At 56.6% G+C, this 19256-nt stretch overlaps 1 protein-coding gene across 3 annotated transcripts in view; it reads left to right on the plus strand.

Moving 5' to 3' along the window:
- The window catches only part of KIAA0930 (KIAA0930 ortholog), a 40145-nt gene extending 28266 nt beyond the window's left edge, over positions 1 to 11879 (plus strand). For 2 of the 3 annotated variants that reach the window (XM_007189184.3, XM_057556809.1), the window contains exons 3-10: positions 2690 to 2815; positions 2916 to 2993; positions 3302 to 3403; positions 4642 to 4782; positions 5364 to 5558; positions 8302 to 8464; positions 10007 to 10165; positions 10491 to 11879. In XM_007189184.3, coding sequence (XP_007189246.2) covers positions 2690 to 2815; positions 2916 to 2993; positions 3302 to 3403; positions 4642 to 4782; positions 5364 to 5558; positions 8302 to 8464; positions 10007 to 10165; positions 10491 to 10531 — 1005 coding nt within the window. In that variant the 3' untranslated portion in view covers positions 10532 to 11879. Of the gene's footprint in view, positions 1 to 2689; positions 2816 to 2915; positions 2994 to 3301; positions 3404 to 4641; positions 4783 to 5363; positions 5559 to 8301; positions 8524 to 10006; positions 10166 to 10490 lie in introns of all 3 variants that reach the window. The other variant, XR_009009740.1, reaches the window with a different exon arrangement.
- Positions 11880 to 19256: the final 7377 nt, after the last annotated feature.

The following is a 19256-nucleotide window of genomic DNA, read 5'->3' on the forward strand; positions in this document are numbered from 1 at the left end:
AGAAAGGTGGAACCCGGCACGTCAGGTGGGCGGGGCCAGATCACGTGGGCACTGAGGGTCATGCCCAGGAATTTGGGTTTTATCCCCAGAGCCCTGGGAAACCACTGAGCCTGATAAACCGAGGAAGGGGACGTGGTCAGAGTTCCATTTAGCAGACTCTCGGGCATAGGCGGAGGAAGGGCTGGAGGGGGTCAGAGTAGAAGTGAGGAGCTGCCAGTGGTGGGCCTATCCAGGGGGAGGGAGGGGTGTGGAGGAGGGGTCAGCTCCGAGGAAGGTCCAGGAAGTGGGCTTAACTAGCAGGGCTTCAGGTGATTGAATGTGGGGCGGAGGGAAGACTCGGCCTGGCAGCCAGGTCTCTGGCTTGGGCCCGGGGTGAATCTGGAGAGGACACAGGAGGAGGGCAGGTGTTGGATGGGCTGAGTCGCAGGTGCCTGTGGGACATCCAGATGGCAGCGTCTTCCAGGCAGTGGGTTTCCTGTCTGAAACTGAGCAGAGAGGTCAGGGAGGAGCTACAGATTTGGGACCATGGGCACCAAGATGGCATGGGAAGAGGAGGGAGCCTTGGGGGAGTAACAGAGAGGCCTAGGACAGAGCCCTGAGCCAGCCTGCATGGGAGGGACCAGCTGGAGACCTTGAGCAACTGGCTGGAGAGGTGGAGGGCTCCAGAAGTGGGCGGGCGTGGGGACGCAGGACGAGAAGGGGGACGGGCCATTGGATCTGGTGACCAGAGGCTGTGGCACAGGCCTCGCCTGCACGGCCTTGGTGCTGGGTGGGACCTGAGCCACACTCAGTGTGGGCCGGGGGAGCCCTGGGAGGGATGAAGGGGTGGAATTTGGGGGCAGGTATTGGTGGAGAGATCCTGAGTTGAGCACCTTCGGGAGCCTGGCCCAAGGTCCCCGGTCACCACACCCGCCCTTCCAGGCCAGCATCGTCTCCCCCGACTGGCCTTGTCACCTAGTCAAGTCAGCTCCTCTCTAGGGCTCAGCCTCTCCTGGAAAAGGGGGCCAGGTTAAGGCCGTCCCATCGCACACACCTGGGGGGCCAGAGGTGTGGGTGATGTGACCACACGAGTCCCCTGGCAGAGGGTGGTGAGAGGCTTGGGAGCCTCGGAGCCGGCGACTCCCGTGATGGGCACGCTCTCCTCTGTCCTCAGCGCGGCCCCGGGGGTGCAGGCACTGCTGCCTCCACGGTTCACCAGCGAGGAGACTGGAGCCAGGGAGCATCCGCCTGAGGGCAAACAGCCGGGAGGCAGCAGGGCTGTGGCCTCCGACTTCTGTCCCCCACCTCTCCGGCCTGTTGGCATCTGCTGGGGTTCAGATTGCAGATGATAGTTTTTTTTTTTGCAAAATCTTGGTGTTTTCTCGAAGGCAGGGAGACCAGAGGCTCCAGTAAGGACTGGGCACATCTGAGGCTCTCAGCCGTGCCTTGGGTTTCAGTGTCTGGAGAGGCCCCGGCTCTAGTCAGGGAGGGTTTTCTTAGCCCGACTTGGCCTTGAATTCTCCAGGCGGGCAGGCGGGAACAGGGAGAGGTCAGGTCTGCGTGTTCCCAGAGCGGCCGGTCAGGGAGGCGAAAGGAATGGGCAGACGATGGCTCTTTCTCGTGGGGAAAGAACCCTGGACTCAGGACAGAGGAGTTTGGAGCAGGAGGCCCGGGGCCACGTGGGAGCTCTCCTGAAGGTTGGGGGGTGTTGAGGTCGGAGGGGAGCCTGAGTCCATGGGAGCGTGTGGCAGTCTAGCTGTTCATGTGCTGGAATGTTCCTTTGAACACCTGCCATGGGCTCTGTACAGATGCTTCTCTCCCAGCACTGGGAGTACAGAATGACTCAGACTTGGCCCGGCCCTCAGGGAGCCCGCAGTCTGTTGGGACTGACAGACAGCGTGGCCAGTGACACGTGGAGCCGTTGGTGCTGTGATGATGGGAAGAGTGTGGGTGTCTGGGGACCCACAAAGAGGAGGAGGTGACATCTGGCTGGAATGTTATAGGACAGCGAGAGGGGACGGCGGTGGACTGAGGACATTTGTGTGGAGGGACCGGCACACACAGAGCGGGAGGGGTGTGTCAGGCGCACACATGACGGCGCCCTGCCGGGGTGGGCCGTGTCACGTCTGCCGGTAGTGTTTGGAAGGCAGCCGGCGGGCAGCGATGTGGGGAGACCCCACAGGCCTGGGGGCGCGAGGTGGGCAGGGAGGGGGAGTGGGGAGACCACACAGCCGTTCCCAGGCAGCTTCTCTGCCCCCACTGCTCAAAAGAACAGAAAGGCAAGCCCCTGGCAGGCGTGCTGCGGGCCCTACCGCAGCGCTTGCGCGCTGCGGGTTCTCTGCGGCAAGCCCGGGCTGCCTCCGGCCCCCTCCTCATCCTGCAGCCTAGCGGCACCCGGTCACCATAGCAACCCCAGTGCTGCCTGCGCTCGGCCAGTGGTGGAGGGTGGCTGGGTGGACGGGCCGCCTGTAGGCGAGGTGAGGAGCAGCAGCGTGGGCGGCACAGGATGCTGGGACCCCCCCACCCCACCCACTGCAGGGCCTGAGGGACGACCTTGGAGGCTGAGTTCTTGGTGAACTCTGGGTCACATTGCTAGAGAGCCCAGGAGTAACGTTGGAGCCCACATCTGCGTTAACACCTGGCGGGTGCAGTGGTGAGGGAGAAGGTGCCCCCGTGGGGCTGGGACTCACTTCTGCCCTGGGCCTCGCAGCTGGCTGAGGCCGAGCCCGAGGTGGAGGTGGAGGTGTACCGGCGGGACTCCAAGAAGCTGCCGGGCCTCGGAGACCCTGACATCGACTGGGAGGAGAGCGTCTGCCTGAACCTCATCCTGCAGAAGGTACAGGGGTGCCGCGGGGCGGGGCTGCGGGAGGGGGGCTGTCAGAAGGCACCGAGGGACAGCAGACCCCTCCACAGCCCCGCCCTGCGCTCTCTTCCAGCTGGACTACATGGTGACGTGTGCTGTGTGCACACGGGCTGATGGGGGCGACATCCACATCCATAAGAAGAAATCCCAGGTGAGCCCTCTGGCCGCCCCGTGTTTATTTTGGGAGGCAAGTCCTCCTCCTCCCTTCCCTGCCGCGAGGTGAGCATCTGGCTCCAGAAATCCATTCAGCCCCCGGGGGCCTATGTCCTGCTCAGGAGCACTGAACCAGTCATCCCAGACGGCTTCCTCCCGAGTGGCAACCTTGAGCGTGGCCTGGCCCTGGGCAGTGTGACCGCGGTGACCTGTGCCTTGGGCAGCACACCCCACCCCACTGAGTGGCTCTGGGTCTGGGTGCAGGGCCGGGGCCCCACTCAGTCCTTCGCATCTCCTTTCTTTCAGCAAGTGTTCGCATCCCCCAGTAAACATCCCATGGACAGCAAAGGGGAAGAATCCAAGATCAGCTACCCCAACATCTTCTTCATGATCGACAGCTTCGAGGAGGTGGGCTCTGTCTCTCTCTAGTTCCCCCTCATCAGGGAATGCGAGGGAATACGAGACGCTTTTCCCTCAGGCCTCACATGCCTTCAGAAAGGCCGTGGGCGCTGGGCTGGGCTCCTGCTCTTCCTGCTGTTTGACTCGGGGCAAGTGAGTTCACCTGGCTCAGAGCCTCGGTTTTCTCATCTGTAAAATGGGCACCAGGGTTGAAAGATCAAAGAGCTCATGAATAATGGGAGAATGCGTCGTAAACGCCTACAGAGAGTGCTTCCCAGGCAGGAGGAATCGTTGTTAATGGCCCTTAAACTCTGAATCAGGGCCTCCACACCTTGGGACCCTAGGATGTCCAAGATGGCTGGGGCTCTAGAAGTCATGTGGACCAAGCTTCTATTTTAAAGTTGGGAACACTGGGGCCCAAGGCAGGTGACTTGACTGGGAAGTGTGGGCTGCCAGGGACCCAGCTGTGTCCCACCTGCGACCCTGCCAGCCCCTGTCCAGCCACCCTCCCCTGTCGAGGCCCTGGCAGCGGTGCCGGTACCCACCGGAGGGGGTCGGGGCCGTGGGAGGACTCAGGAAGAAGGGGGCCTGTGTTTCAGGGCTCTTCTCGATTGGGTTGGTGTGTTGAGGCATCTCAGGCTCACACGGCTCGTCCGTGGCAGAGCTGAGATTTGAACCTCAGTCTGTATGACCTCAGAGCTTGGCCTGTACACGGGCCCCCGGGAGCGGTGACTCGAGCAGGGGCGGGGTGTGGAGTCCCCCGCAGGCCACCCCGGCGGTCGGGCGGTCCGTCCATCGGGCTCCTGAGCTGGTGCCTGCACGCGAGCCGTGAAGCTTGGGGCGAGTGGGCCGAGCGCCCACAGCCAGGGTGGAGGAGATCCTAGAAAGCGGGCCAGACGGTCCCCGTGGACCGTTTAACTCCCTGGCGTGAGGAAGAGTGATGGAGGCAGTGTCCTTCCAGTGGCTATGGCGGGTGCGTGCTCTTCCGGTCCCAGAGTCACTGTTATCAACCCCACCCCCTTGTAGCTGCCCCTGCCCCGCGGTAGCCTGTCCGCCTTCCTGTGCTGGTCTCAGTGGAGCCGTGGGGGGCCTTGAGCAAATACCCTGATGTCTGTGGCTCAGTGTTCCCACCTGCAAAGTGGGAGTTCCCGAGCAGTCCGCCCCGGGCCAGTGAGAGGGTGCTGGGCCGGGAGCCGGGCTGCAGCTGGCAGGTGATGAACCCGTCTCTGCCTCGCGCCCCTCCCCAGGTGTTCTGCGACATGACCGTGGGCGAAGGAGAGATGGTCTGTGTGGAGCTGGTGGCCAGTGACAAAACCAACACGTTCCAAGGGGTCATCTTTCAGGGCTCCATCCGCTACGAGGCGCTCAAGAAGGTGTACGACAACCGCGTGAGTGCAGGGCGGGCGCAGGGCCCAGGGGCGGGCACCCCCCAGGCCCCCTTCTGCCCTCGCCCGGCTCGGAGCTGCACCTGCCCCTCCTCGGAGCGCCCGCAGCCCCCCGGAGCCCCCTTAGGCGGTTGTGTTGTGCTCTCTACAGCACGCCTCGGCCCACTCCGGCCCACTCCGGCCCCCGAGGGAAGACCCTCCTGGGATTGGCCCCTGCTTGACTGAACTGAGGGGAGAGGAGTCCAGGTGGGCGGGCCCCTCGCCCGCAGCTGGGCACGGTCCCGAGGACGTCCTCTCTCCGGAGCCTGGGAGGAAGGGACGGGGGAGGTGGTCTCAGGTCCCACTGGGCTGGGGCTCTCTTCCCGGCCTGTGCTGGCACTGCGTGGGGCATGGTCATCGGACTGAGAGGGGCATCAGCCAGGGATCCCTAGCGCCCCGGCACTGCCCTGCCTTGTGGGCGAGCCCGGGTCAGCCGGGGCTCGGTCCGCCTGGAGGTGGGCTGGCAGTGCTCAGGGGCTGCTCGTGCCCGCAGCGAGCGGGCGTCCCGAGCTGCCTGGCTCAGGCCCTCTCCCACCCGTCCGCAGGTGAGTGTGGCGGCCCGCATGGCGCAGAAGATGTCCTTTGGCTTCTACAAGTACAACAACATGGAGTTTGTGCGCATGAAGGGGCCACAGGGCAAGGGCCACGCTGAGATGGCAGTCAGCCGTGTGTCCACCGGTGACACGTCCCCCTGCGGGACCGAAGAGGACTCCAGCCCGGCTTCGCCCATGCACGAGCGGGTAAGGGCTGCGCAGCTCGGTGAGGGCCCTCCCGTCCCTCAGATCTGCTTCCCACCGTCTCCCTGACCCTTACAGCCCCCGCTGAGGTAGGTGTCATCGCCCCCAGCCTTCTGGGGAGGAGGCCGAGGCTCAGAGAGGGCAGGTGACTTGCCCAGCGTCGCACAGCAGGTTATTGCCTGGGCCCTGAGCTGCCGCTGCAGCGGGGCTCAGTCTCCAGGGTCCTGGCGCCTGCCTCAGTGGACCTGCTGGGCGAGTGTGGGCACGTGACCGGCCTTCGCAGAGGGTGAGACAGGGTGATGAGGAGCGAGCCTCCCCTCCTGCTCCAGCAGGATCAGCCGGGGCGCAGAGGCCCTGGGGCCGCCCAGCCCTTCTCTCTGCCCGGGCCACTTGTTTACAAGGTGTTGTGCACCTGAACTGCTGGGAGGCCGCCAGCAGCCCGTGGGTGGGCCTGAGCTTTCCTGTCTGCAGGCCTGGGGACCCAGGCTTGCCCGATTTACTTGCCCTGTCCCAGGTCACGTGGCTCTCGTGTGACAGCACCGAGCCTTTGAGCCCTGCTCTTTCTAGGCCACTGTCCTTCCCCAGGGGTGGGAAGCTGAGGTCAGTGGCAGCTTTATTCGTGGAGCCTCCAGGGGGCCCCAGGGCTCAGGCAGGGGAAAGTCTCCAGCCCACTGGCTGCTTTGCCCCAGTTGGGTCTTCAGAGGGGGCTGCTCGGAGCTGGGCGTCTTGGATGAAGACAGGGCACTGGAGGCACCTCCAGGAGAGGGGCTGCTGGGGGGCTGGAATCCGGGTGCTGCTGCTTGCGTGACCTGGGACCGGTCTCTTCTCCTGAGCCTCAGTTTGCTCATCCAGAAACGGGGTGAAAACACCTGCCTCCTGAGGTGTTGGGGGCTCAGAGGAGCCGCTGAACATCAGATGGGGCCCTCAGGTTCCAGCCGCTGTGGGGACGGCTGCTGATCTGCTTGGGAAAATGGCATCTGAGCGTGTAAGTCGCGCATCACTGCTGGCGTGCCCGAGACGGGGGAGCGCATACTTGCGATACTTTTAATTCTGTAAAATTACGTTCACCTTGCACATCTCCAGGTAGTCAGATGGCGGTTTTTCTTCTTTGTTTGTCTTTTTTTGCTTCGAAGTTTCTGCAATGAATGTGTTTTATAAGCAGAACAGAAGCAATAAATGCTCTTTTTTGTGATGATGGGTGAGAATTCCAGGCAGGGGCCTCTGTTGTCTTGGGAATAGAGGTGGTTTACAGTTGAGATAAGGAGGCTTAGTCTTCTCCTTGGTCCTAAATTGCCCACTGAGGCCCTAATGAATGTGTATGTGAAACCCCTTGTGAAGACGTGGCCTGGGCTTGGGCTGGACAAACCTGGGTGCCGGTTCCAGCCACTTGTTTGCCGAGTGACCACAGATAGGTTACTAGACCTGCCCGGGCCTTGATTTTCCATCTGTCAAATGGGGGTGATGATCTTTCTCGCTCAGGGTGGCTGCGGGGGTGAAGGAGACGGTGCCTGGGAAAGTCCCTGGCCCATAGTAGCAGGGAGGCCTGGGGTCAAGGGGAGGGGCTTGCCAGGGTCACGCAGCTGTCAGTGGCAGGCCCTGACCTCCCAGGACTGCATGGGCCTCCTCCACCTCTGTGCTCACTGTCGCTTGTCCCTTCCCTTTTCCAGAGGGGTTGTTTGTAACCAGTGCATGATAAATGCAGACTCTGTGTGTATTGTGGTTTCTGGTGTTTGTTTTTTATCTTTTAAAAACCTTCCCTGGATTGTGGGAGGACCTTCTGGAGCCCAGCGGCCGCCGGGACTCTGGTGGATGTCGGAGCCGTGACGAGGAGGCTGATGGGGCTCCCGAAGTCTCAGTCCCAGCTCGTCTTGTTCCTCAGATTCTTGTTTGCATGGGGAGGAGGGAGGAGATGGGCCACGTTCCCTCTGCCTGGAACGCCCTTCCCCCCCTTCTTCACCTAGCGAACTCCTACTCGTCCTTCAAGACCCAGCTCGAGCGGCATCTCCTCCAGGAAGCCTTTCCTGATTTCCCAGGCTGTTGATTCCTTTTGCCTCTGTGCTCCCCTGTATCCTGTGCTTCCCTTTTTCTGTCTCAACAACCAACATTCGGTCTGTGGTTGTCACTTTTGGGTCTCTTGCCCCCAGCAGACTGTGAGCTCCTTGAGGGCAGGGACCACTGTCACGTGCCTGTCTGTCCGTAGTGCTGCCCTGAGTGGGTGTGGAGAATGGTTGGTGAGTGGCAGTGTGGCTGGAAGAGAGGAAAGGAGGAGATGGAAGCATGGACCGCTTGGCCACTGCACATCTATGAAAGGATGCTGGGAGAGAAGGGGGATGGGACATGGTAGCCGAAAGAAGAAATCAGGGTGAAGAGCATGGCCTTAGGGGCAGAAGACCTGGGTTGCAACCCGGTGTGGCCACCATCCTGCTGGGTTACCTCGGGCACGTCAGGGTCGCTGTCCCGCCTTAGTTTCTTCTTTGTCAGATGGGCTGATGCCGGTTCCCGTCGTGGGTGGTGGGGAAGGTTGGGTGCCGCGGCAGCAGCCAGGCTTGCTTTGGGCTCTGACGACCCTCTGACCAGCGTCTGAGGCCCACAGGAGGGCAGCCCCGTCCCTCCCGGGGCGGCGCTGGCGGCTAGTGCCCGCCAGGCCCCGGCAGGGCGGGTGTCCTCGTCATCTGAGGCGGGAGATGGGCGGGCGCTGCGACCCCGGGTCGGTGGGCCGCTCTGGTGACTCGCCCCTTGTTCCCAGGTGACCTCCTTCAGCACTCCCCCAACGCCTGAGCGCAACCACCGGCCCGCCTTCTTCTCCCCGTCCCTCAGGAGGAAGGTGCCCCGGAGCCGCATGGCGGAGATGAAGAAGTCTCACTCGGCCAACGACAGCGAGGAGCTCTTCCGGGAGGATGACGGGGGAGGTGACCCTGCCCCTCCCCGGGCTCCTTGCTCCCCTCCTCCGCAGTTAGAGAGCCGGCAGGTGCCGCGGGCCGGCCGTCCCGGGTGGGGGTGGAGCCGTGGACAGACAGACAGACAGAGGCCCACCGAGAGGAGCCCCCAGCCCGGCGCTCTCAGTGCTCAGAGTGTGAGGCCCAGCTGGCGGTCTGCACTAATTTCAGGGGTGCAGGGCCTTCCCGACGTCACTGGTCTGACCGTTTGGCCGAGCGGCTGGGGGAAACGCCCTGGTCCGCGTGCACATGCTGTCACCTCCCTCCCTGGCTTTTCTTTTTTTTTTTTTATAAATTTATTTATTTATTTATTTATTTATTTATGGCTGCATTGGGTCTTCGTTGCTTCGCACGAGCTTTCTTTAGTTGCGGCGAGCGGGGACTACTCTTCCTTGTGGTGCGCGGGCTTCTCATTGTCGTGGCTTCTCTTGCTGTGGAGCACGGGCTCTAGGCGTGCGGGCTTCAGTAGTTGTGTCATGTGGGCTCTGTAGTTGTGGCTCACAGGCTCTAGAGCGCAGGCTCAGTAGTTGTGGCGCACAGGCTTAGTTGCTCCGCGGCACGTGGGATCTTCCCAGACCAGGGCTCGAACCCGTGTCCCCTGCATTGGCAGGCGGATTCTCAACAACTGTGCCATCAGGGAAGCCCTTCCCTGGCTTTTCTTCTCTGGTCGCTCTGGAACCCCGGGGTGGGGGCGGTACCTCAGGGTCTCTCCTTGCTCCGTGCGGTCCCCTCAGGGCTCACCTGCCCTCCTCCCCGAGCCCGCGGGCCTGTCTGTCTGGCGGCCCACTGGGCGTCTCGGCCCGGATGTCGCAGAGGCCCTGGTTCTCACCCACTCAGTCTGCAGTGTCCCCCGGCCGGCCTGCACCTTCCCACTGCTCTCTCTGTGCACGTGGGCCCCGCCGTCAGCCGGCCGTGCGGCGGGGCGGCGGGTCCGTGTTCATCAGAAGAGCAGCGGGAAGCCGTCTGGAGGAGCTGGGCTGTGGCGTTGAACGGTCCTGACCGGCAGGACCCAGAGGCAGAGGGCCTGCTGGACGAGACCCTGGCCAGGGCCAGGAGACGCCGGCACGGGCCTCGACCTGCTCTTGAGTGAGCTTGGGCGAGTGCCTTCCTCGCCTCGGCTCACTTCCAGACCAGCAGGAAAGCACTCGTAGCCCCCAGCCTGCCTTCCTGGGCGACCCGTAGATTGGCTGACGGTGACAGGTCATCCCAGCCTCACCCCCATGGCCTCCCAGTGACAGACAGTAGCAGAGGGGAGCAGCGAAGTGACACAGTGTGGCGATGGGCCAGACCCCACACGGGAGACTCTCCAGGACAGAGAAGGGGGTGTCAGGGAGAGCTCGGAGGGGTGGGCCCTGAGGGGTAGGATCGGGCTGGATAGGCAGGCAGGGGCGCTGGGCGTCGCAGGCCGGGGCGATGGGGCGCCCAGCAGAGGGTCGAGCTGGGCCAGGGAGGAGCCACCTGGAATGGGAGGTGTTCTCCCCGCTGCCTGGGCCTGACCGGCCTTCTCCCCTCCAGCCGACCTGCACAACGCCACCAACCTGCGGTCTCGGTCCCTGTCCGGCACGGGGCGCTCCCTGGTCGGGTCCTGGCTGAAGCTGAACAGAACAGACGGGAATTTCCTTCTTTATGCACATTTAACCTACGTCACTTTGCCGCTGCACCGGATTTTAACAGGTAACTCTGACTTTGCCTGGGACCTCTGGGAAAACCATGGCCCCTGAAGGTGTCCCCTGGGGCCGTGCGCTGGCGCCCACCCCGTTAGTCGAGGGGGCGGCGGCGCTCTCGCTGGCGGGCCGCAGGGCGGAGCCGGGCAGTGGCTCCAGAGTCCCCGCGTGAGCCCCGTTCCCCGCGGCCTCGCCAGGCGGTGCAGCTGCTCCAAGCCCATCCGTTCCCCGTCTGCACGGAGGGTGGTCACAGCACCGCAGTTCCCCGAGGGTTGGAAGAGAAAACGCCCGCGAACGACGTGGTGTGACCGCCCGCGTCTTCCCCGCCGCCCTAGACATCCTGGAAGTACGGCAGAAGCCCATCCTGATGACCTAGCCGTGAGCGGAGCCCACGCGGAGCCTCCAGCCCTGCCCAGGCCTGGGGGCGCTGCCAAGTGCCTACCTGTCCACCGCCACTGGGGTCTTCCAGGACCACCCAGCGCCGCAGCCGGAGCCAGGCGGGACCACTCGACTCCCGGGGCCGGGGCCAGCTCCACCAACACCAGCCCAAACTGAAGTGCCTCGTTCTCCTCCCCGCTGGCTCTGCTCCTGCCCCTGCGCCCACCCACCCGGCACCCTCCGCCCATCTCTGGAGAACCCTCTGCACCCAGAGAGGACCAGAGATGCCAAGAGGCATAAGAGAGAGCAGAGGAGCAGCCAGCATCCAGAAGAGTCCAGCCCTACGGACCCGATGTACGCATCCCGACAGACAGCAGGCAGAGACCATTGGCTGGGGGCACGCGGTGTGTCAGACTGTCAGCACTTAAGGAACAGCGGTTTCAGGTTTTGTGACACTGTACCGATGACCTTCAGCGTCCAAGTTAGTCCCGATCGTCTGTCCTCCCTCGTTTACTCCTGGTTGTAGATGGGTTTCCGCGGGGAGCGGGGAACACGGCTGTCTGATGGTGTTGCCCTGGGCTGGGAATACCTCGCCCCGTGCCCGGCCCCAGACAGGCCCCCACCTGCCAGCATGGCCTTTGCTTCCAGCCAAAGAACATCATCACCAACACACACCCCTCCAGCGCGGGGACAGCCATCCTGTCCGCGCCTCAGCTGGCGTGGCCTGCACAGTTTGGATTCTGAGGGCAGGAGGGAGGGCTTGGTAGCCAGACAGGAGAAGGGTGGGGTCCCTGCCAAAGGGCAAGGAGGGGTCTGCGTTCTCCCGGGAAGGTTCCAGGCAGAACCTCCGTCCCCTGGGGCCGGGGGAGGGGACAGGGTGTTTCATCTTCCCTGGTTTCCTAGAGCTCATTTCCTTTGACTGGGCGTGCTGGTCCCATTTCTCAGACCAGTCACTGAGGCAAAGGGGAACTGGCTTCCACGTGGCTTGTCAGACCTCGTTCCAGCTTGAAGCGTTTCCACCTATGGTGACACATTGTGCTGTTCTCAAAACCGCGAGCCTCCTCAAGAACAGAAGTGTTTCCCCTGCCCACGGGAGTCAGCCGTCAGCTGGGTCCCTGCTGCTCTGTTTTGCTTGCGTCCTCAGGAGTGTTTGTTTGAAGGGTTCCTGGTGTACTAGGGTTAGAGATCCTCTGGGGGAGAAGAGGGAGAGGAGGAGGGGCTTGTTTTCCCGTCCGTTTCCATTCTGCGCGTTCTGAGGGTTTGCGCTGGGCTCCAGGAACCGGGGACTACTTTCGGGCTTCTCCAGATTTTGTATGCTGTTATTAAAAGCGAGCTACTGCATTTCATTCTGCCTCAGTTTGCCCACCTGTAGATGGGGCTGATACCACCTACCTCACCGCAGTCTCCAGGGTTCCGGTGCACGACCGGGTCAGGGCGGGATGGCCAGCTCTCCTGCATAGCTCCCCTCAGGTCAGGTGGCAGACCATCGGGACACTTACCCTACCCCACCCCCCGGTCACCCAGGCCAGGGAGGCGAGTGGTGGGGTCTGGGCGAACGTCCTTGCGTTCTCTGACAGCGCCTGGCTCGTGCTCGGCTGCATCTCAGCTCCCCGCACAACTTCACGTTCCAAAACTGTGTCTTAGGGCAGCACAGAGTCAGGTCACGCCCCAAAGTGTTGGAGCAGAGCCTCAGGGAGCCGTGAGCCTGGCCCGGTGTCCCCAGATGCCGGGTGAGGGTTCTCTGGGGAGCCCAACGCTGCCGCCACGTCTGTGTCCGAGGCGGCGGAATTATAGCTTTTCCTTCAGGCTCCTTTTCTTCCTGGTCTTCTGGGGTCTGAAGACGCTGGCTCAGTTCTTGGGAGAAATGCAGCCCTAACGTATCTGCCGTGGAAGGATGAGGTAGTTCTGCACACGCACAGTGCAGCTACCCTCCCCGTTCTCATCGGGGAGGAGCCCGAGAAGGGTCCTCCCACACCGGAGCCAGAAACCGGCTCCTCCTCAAATGTAAGTCTGCCTCGAAGGGTAACTGAGGGCCAGTTGCAAGGAACGCGTGAACGTGCTTTGCAGAGCTTAGACATGTGGGCCACGGTGGTATTAGAGATCACACCTCACTGGTAAAGCGCGTGAACGTAGGTAGCAAGCACCTAGCATGTGCAGGACTAGCATGTGCGGGCACCGTGCTAAACGTGTAGGTGCTGTCATCACCCGCTTCTTACAGATGAGGGCGCAGCCACACACAGAGAGGCTGGGACAACAGGAGCCCAACCCAGGCGTCTGGCCCCAGTCGACACTGAGCCTCGACACCGTGCTGCCCCAGGACTGATGCACGAACGTTCCGTGCAATCGACCTTTCTCAGTCTTAAATCCTCCAGAGGCTACTTCTGACACTGAATTTAAAACATGCTTAGAGGCACTTGGTAACTAGGCAGTAAGCTGTTACTCTGAGTTCTGCTTTTCTCAAAGTTACAAATGACATCAGTAGCAGAGTGACAAGTGATGGGGCCGGAACCGGGGCCCCGACATCCCGGGGCATCCTGGTGTTGACACATCGTACTTCCTGTAGGGCCATCTTTCGTTTTCTGGGAACATGCCTGTCTCTTGTATAACGAGGGGACAGCCAAAGCGCGTGAACATCTCTTAAACGGGAATTGGAATTAAAGTGCAGTTTTCCTTTGAAGAAACCTGTAACCTCTGAGCTTTTTAGGACATTAATAAGAAAGTTATCTTCGTTTTAGAGTCAGACCCGTGTCTTCTCTGTTTCCATCTCCTTCAGCACCTGAAGGTTCAGGCAGTGTTTAGTCTCCATTCCGATGTCTGATGGAAGGAAGTTTCAGTTGTCTGTGAAAACGGCTGAGGCTTGTTATTTCAAAAGGATATTATTTTTAAGTAACAGAGAAGTAGTCAAAGAGAAGAAAAGGCAAAATATTCTAAAGCCAGTCAACTTGGAGATAGCATGGGTTTTCTGGCGAGTCAGAGCCTTGCTAACGTTTGGGCTTTTCAAGGACTGTGAACAAATCATCGGAAATCAATTAGGTTTCTGTCAATGATAGTAACGACAGACAGGCATGTTCCTGATGTGATTTTTCTTTTTCAAAGAATCGAACCAGGATCTATTTTTGCTGTTTTAATCACAGATAAACTAGTCAGTAGAGATTTTTGAAGAATGATGTGAAAACTTTTTTATTTCTTAAAAGACATTCATCAGAGGCAGTCTCTATGCAGTTGGTACATTCTAACGACTGACTTCTGAAAAACATTCGACATTATCATAATGCGGGGGTTTTAAATTGCTGGCCAAAATTCTTCAAAGATTTACCTATAAAACTGTCAACTTTCTAATGCGCCTTGATGATAGGTTTCACTCTGATAATTCTGTTAGTTTTCCAACGTAGCTGGAATTTAGTTACAAAAACCAAGTGTCTTTTGCCAGAACATTGATTATTCCTGTTCAGGCTTTCTCTCTTCTGTGTATGAGACAGCAGAATTACTTCCCTTCCAAAAGATAACCGCCCTAATAGGACACAGACTCCGACAGGGATGTGATGCTGGCCGACGTCGGGCCCTGGAGCTGGAGTGGAAGTAGCCTCCGGAGGCGTCAGCAGCCCGTCTGGCAGCGCTGCTCTCCGGCCAGGCGGCCAGAGTCCCACCCCGTCCCTCCGGGAGTCGGGTGATGGGTGCACCGGGGCTTCTTCCCTTTGTTCCTGTTCACTGACGGACGCGATTCTCAGCGGAAAAGGACTCCTGCAGCCCTTCGTCTGAGCCCCGGGAACAGACAGCCCTGGAGGACTCCTCGGGACACCGCACAGAAGCCAAGTCACTTGAACACCGAGTGGCCCGGGGCTGGGTTCAGAGTCCGCAGCGGGTAGAGCTTCAGAAGCAGAGGCAGCCGGCCGCGTGGAGGCGTCGGTGTTTGCAGTTTTCTGCTCTTCCCAGGGCAGGCGGGCATCTTCGCGGCTGCGGTTCCAGCCCTGGGCTCAGTAGGTGAAAACCAGCAGCGACGCTCCAACTCTGCTGAGCGGCTGCCAGTGTCCAGTCTTTCGTCCCCCACTTGCTAGAAGGTTGGGCGATTTAGGTGTAAATAGCAATCTTTTATGGTCTCCAGACGAGTTCTGTGTGTGAGAATATGTAAACCTGCGAAGAAAACCTGTTGAGATTTTTCACTACTTTGAGGCTTAACTAAAATTTCTACAAAATATATTTTAGCAGAAACACCAGGACGGCATACACTGACTATATTAGGATCTAACTGGCAGTGCTGTTTCCGTAAGCGCTGTCAACAGCTTCTGGATTACCCATCTTCCACGTACAACAGAAATAATTTCTAAGCAGTTGTTGGTTGGCTGCTAGCTGTGCTTTATGATTTTGCATTTCTTTTGAAAGTTGATTTGCATGTTGGGTATTATTTATTTCTTCTCTGATGAATCTGTACCTATTTTTTTCTCCAGTGGGTGTTTCAGATTACAGGTATTACAGCAGTGTGCTAATTTACTGATTGAACCTTAATTTCCCCCCAGAGGTGTCTTAAACTTCTTTTGGAGCTTTCATACAAGTTACTTCATTGAATGACAGAAGCGACCCCATACCCTGGCTTTGGCAGGCCTGGGAGTCAGCAAGGGGCTCTGGAGGCCAGCAGCTGCAATTTGGTCAGATGCTGTTATTTGCAAAATGAAATCAGAGATGTGTTTCAGGGTCAGATCTCTCAGCCCCTATGAAGTCAGTTACACTATAAAATTCCCAAGCCTTTGCCAGAGAACCTCTGCAAAGGCCCTGAGAGAAGTGGGAAAGTGACTAGAATAAAAGGAGTCCCAAGTTCACGTTCTGGCAGGCTTCGCGTGAGCTACTGGTCTTCTGGAAGGTGGTTTTGGAGCGTGGCTGGCTGTTGCCTCCCAGCCCCGGTTCATTGGGTTGACACTGAGAATGCTCACAGCCCCTCAGGCTGACTCTGCCAGAGCCTCCTACTCCGGTTCCTGCAGGTGGAAGCACTGCCCAGGCAGCAGGCTTTTTCTTTCCGTGGTCAGGTGCACTCTTATGTCATAGGGCGATGGGCACAAGTAAGGCCTAAGACACTGTAGAAGGTTATAGAAAATGACAACAAAAAGGGGGGCGGTCTGCGAGGAACACTTCCACAAATCTAGAAATAGAGTAAAGGTCTCCACAGCACATGACATCTCTCAGGAACACCGGAGCCAGCATTCTCTGAACTGGCGTCACCAAGGGCAAGCCTGTACTTCGGAAGGCGTACAGACAGTACCTAGAAAGCAGGCAGTTTAGTGGGTAAAAAAGGTGACTTCCCTCTCATTCAGATCAACCCCCTTGTTGTTAATAATTAGGAGGTCCTTTTAAGACAGTCACCTGATTAGTAGACATGTGGGGAGAGAGTCTGTACCCTGGAAGCTACCTGCAGTAACTGCATTCCTGTTCACTGCCTACTCTTCAAGGCTATGCTGCTGTTTGCATTCTTTTATTCTGACCTAGTTGCACTTTTAGGAACTACTGTCATGCCCTGGCTTAGGAAAAAAATGTTGACTGGAAGGGAAAACCTTTGGGAATTTCATACCGGCAGAAGGGGTAAATGTAAAATAACTGAATCCAGACAATAACATGGTTCACTGTATATATACTTGTTGAATGTGTAAACACGCTGTACTTTGTGCTCGATTGTTAAAATGACAGAACAGCTGGAAAATTTACATGAGGAAGGAAAAGTATTTGTTCTGGGGATGATCAAACAAAAGATGTCTTTGCTTTTGCCCACAGCAACATTAAATTCCCTCCTGACTTGGCCTCCACGTAAGCCAACAGGCTTATTAACAAGATACTTCTTTCCTATTTGTGGGTTAAGGGTCTTTCATCGTGGAACCTGACTTTAATAAAACAATTAGACTGCTCAGTTTGAAATACCATGGTTTTTAGTAGACTTTAGTGATTATAATTTAAACAAACAATTTTGTTAAAAAGATTTTAGCCGATTTCAGAAACCAGTGAAGCTTAGTCCTTCAATGGGCACATACACACCTTCAGGTCACAGTGGAGGGAGCCCGCGTGGCTCTGTCCCCTCGACAAGCTGCATCTCCTTAGGGTTCTGTGAACTGTAAAGGAGAATCACCACCTACCTTCCCAGATGCAGTGAAGTTGGAGACACATACAAAGGCTGATGTAGTTCCTGGCAACTGTGATAATCATTGTTTCCTCCTGAAATATGTGCCCAAAGGGTGTTTCACAGGTTATCTTTAAACAAGTCATAAGGGAGCACAGATGTTGCCCAGTGGTTCTCAAATTTGACTTGTGTCATAAACACCTGTTAAAACCCAGACGGCTGGTGATGAAATTAGATAGTGGTGATGGTTGCGCAACTCTGAGAATATAGTAAAAACAGCTGAACTGTGCACGTTACAAGGGTGAAGTCTATAGTATGTGAATTATAGCTCAATAAAAACCAAAACACATGCCTGGGCCCCTGCCCGAGGATCTGGTTGGGTGGGTGTAGGGTGGGGCCCCAGAGCTGGCATCTCTAACAGGTCCCTGGGTGTCGCTGCTGCCGCTCCCACGGACCACACTGCAGAGCCACTGCTCCAGCCCGGCCATTCAGCTGAGCACTAAACGAGGGCTGGCGCAGTGGAGATGCACTCCTCTTTACACAGTACCTACCCGCTTAGTGTCTTCAGCAGTTTCCATCAGATGTTGTCAGTTCAAGAAAAATATTTTGATGGGTAACTCAGTCTTTATATTTTCTTTACCAGGAGACACCTCTTAAAAACCAGCTAAGTGCGGAATAACTCAGGAACGTTTTAAAGATACGAACCTTATTCTAAAACTTTCAAAATTATATTACAATGTAGTCTGTTAATGCCTTAATAGTGATTTTCTAAATCACCAAAAACTTAAAGTAACATAAACTTAAAATACATTTCTTCTTTCATTTTGATCCTTAGTTTTAAAATGTCCCCCTGGACACAGATCCCAACTCCACTTACTTGTAGAAGAAACCTCGCCTGCCTCAACTCCAGTTTCTTTGGAAAGCCCACCCAGGAGCCCCTGTCTGGAAGGTTTGCTGCAAGCACTAAACAAGAGAATATATAAAAAGCCCCTAGCGCAATGCTGTGCACATTATCCAACGAAAGATGTTATTCCCATTCTAATTTGTAAAAACGTGAATCCAACAGAAATTCCTGAACAGTCTGGAATTGGTCTCATCTGGCACAAGGGGTCTGATAATAAAAGGGTCCGGGTCTCTCCTCACCTCCCAGCGACCTTCCTGCTGCTGAGGAGGCTTCTGGGCACTGCTTCTGCATGGTGCTTCCCCCGCCGGCTGGCTTGCCTTGTACTAACGCCAGGCGCAGCACAGAGGAACACAAGTGTCAAACACTGTGATTCTGTTTACTTTCCATTTATTCACATTGCATGGATTGATACACTTCCTCAATGGGAATCATTCAAAAACTAATACAAACTGAGATTACACTGTCCGACGATTCAAGTATTTTAGTTTTAGAAAACGATTTCCGATTTAAAATAGAAAGCAAACAATTTATCCATTTGACTGCTGAGAAGTTTCCTGCCTCCGCCACAGCTGTGTCCGCATCAAACGGAGCGCCCTCAGCCTGGACCGTCGTTGCCACTGGCCACCGACACACAAGAGGCCTTGTGCTCAGAACACCGAGTGGGAAGAAAAGTTCTGACAGGTTCCTCACGGTCACCTACTGGACAAATCAGTTTCTACTCAAAAGTCCTCACTTCCAGAATGAGAACGAATCCTAGGGGTTTGGGAGTAAGCCATTTCGTCTGGAAATCTGCAAAGCCTTCAAATGCACTGCGCTGACATTTGGATTGTTCTGAAATATAAGAGTATCTGACAAATGCTCAAAACAAGCAACTTGTTTACCTTTAAAACGAAACCAAAAAAGCTGTCTCAGTAAAAACTCGTTCTGAGCTCTAACAGTAAGGTAGAATATTAGTTTTTTTTGCTCTACCCCAGAACAGGTAGATATTTTTTGGCATGCAGCACATCAAAAATACAATTTAGAATTGAAACTGTAAAACAATCCTTTTAAGGAAAATCAGTCCATAAACAGACCTGTCCTTCCATGGAAAACACAACCTAAACTTTAAAAACGACACGCATTTTTAGCCTGTAATTCTAACAATGAAGACAACATAACATTCAATTTTTTGCTTAATGGGAATGCTCAGAAGGAGGAGATGAATGAACAGCGGTTTAAAAACAAAAAGGCCACTGGGATACTCAGTGTTTGTCAAGAGATAACACAATCTGATTTAGAATTAAAGATATATACACCCTTTAGGCCACATTTATGACACACTCTTTATAGATTCTCAAACTAAAGACAACAATTTTAGTCCACGTTAAACATTTTAAAGCCTAATTTCTAGTAATTTGTTAAAAATAAATCTAAACCCACAGGGCAGAACTGAGGTGTTACACAGTGGGGATGAAAAGGCAAGCCCTCCAGGGGCCAAGGAGCCCCTCCCCCAGTAACAATACACGGACTTAAGAGTTTACAGTGAAATCCACATACGCTTATTAGGCTCTTTTACACTAATACATAATTAAAGTGGAGACTGGCAAGTTCCTAAAGTGTAAGAGTGATTTTAAGAAAATATCACATTTTGACTTACGGTGGATACATTTCCCCCCGTAATCTTCACTTTAACAGTACAGTCTTAGCAAGAACTTGCTGGGAATGTTAGGAAAAAGCAAGCCA

This window comes from Balaenoptera acutorostrata, chromosome 11, assembly GCF_949987535.1.
Source record: "Balaenoptera acutorostrata chromosome 11, mBalAcu1.1, whole genome shotgun sequence".
NCBI classification, from domain to species: Eukaryota; Metazoa; Chordata; class Mammalia; order Artiodactyla; family Balaenopteridae; genus Balaenoptera; species Balaenoptera acutorostrata.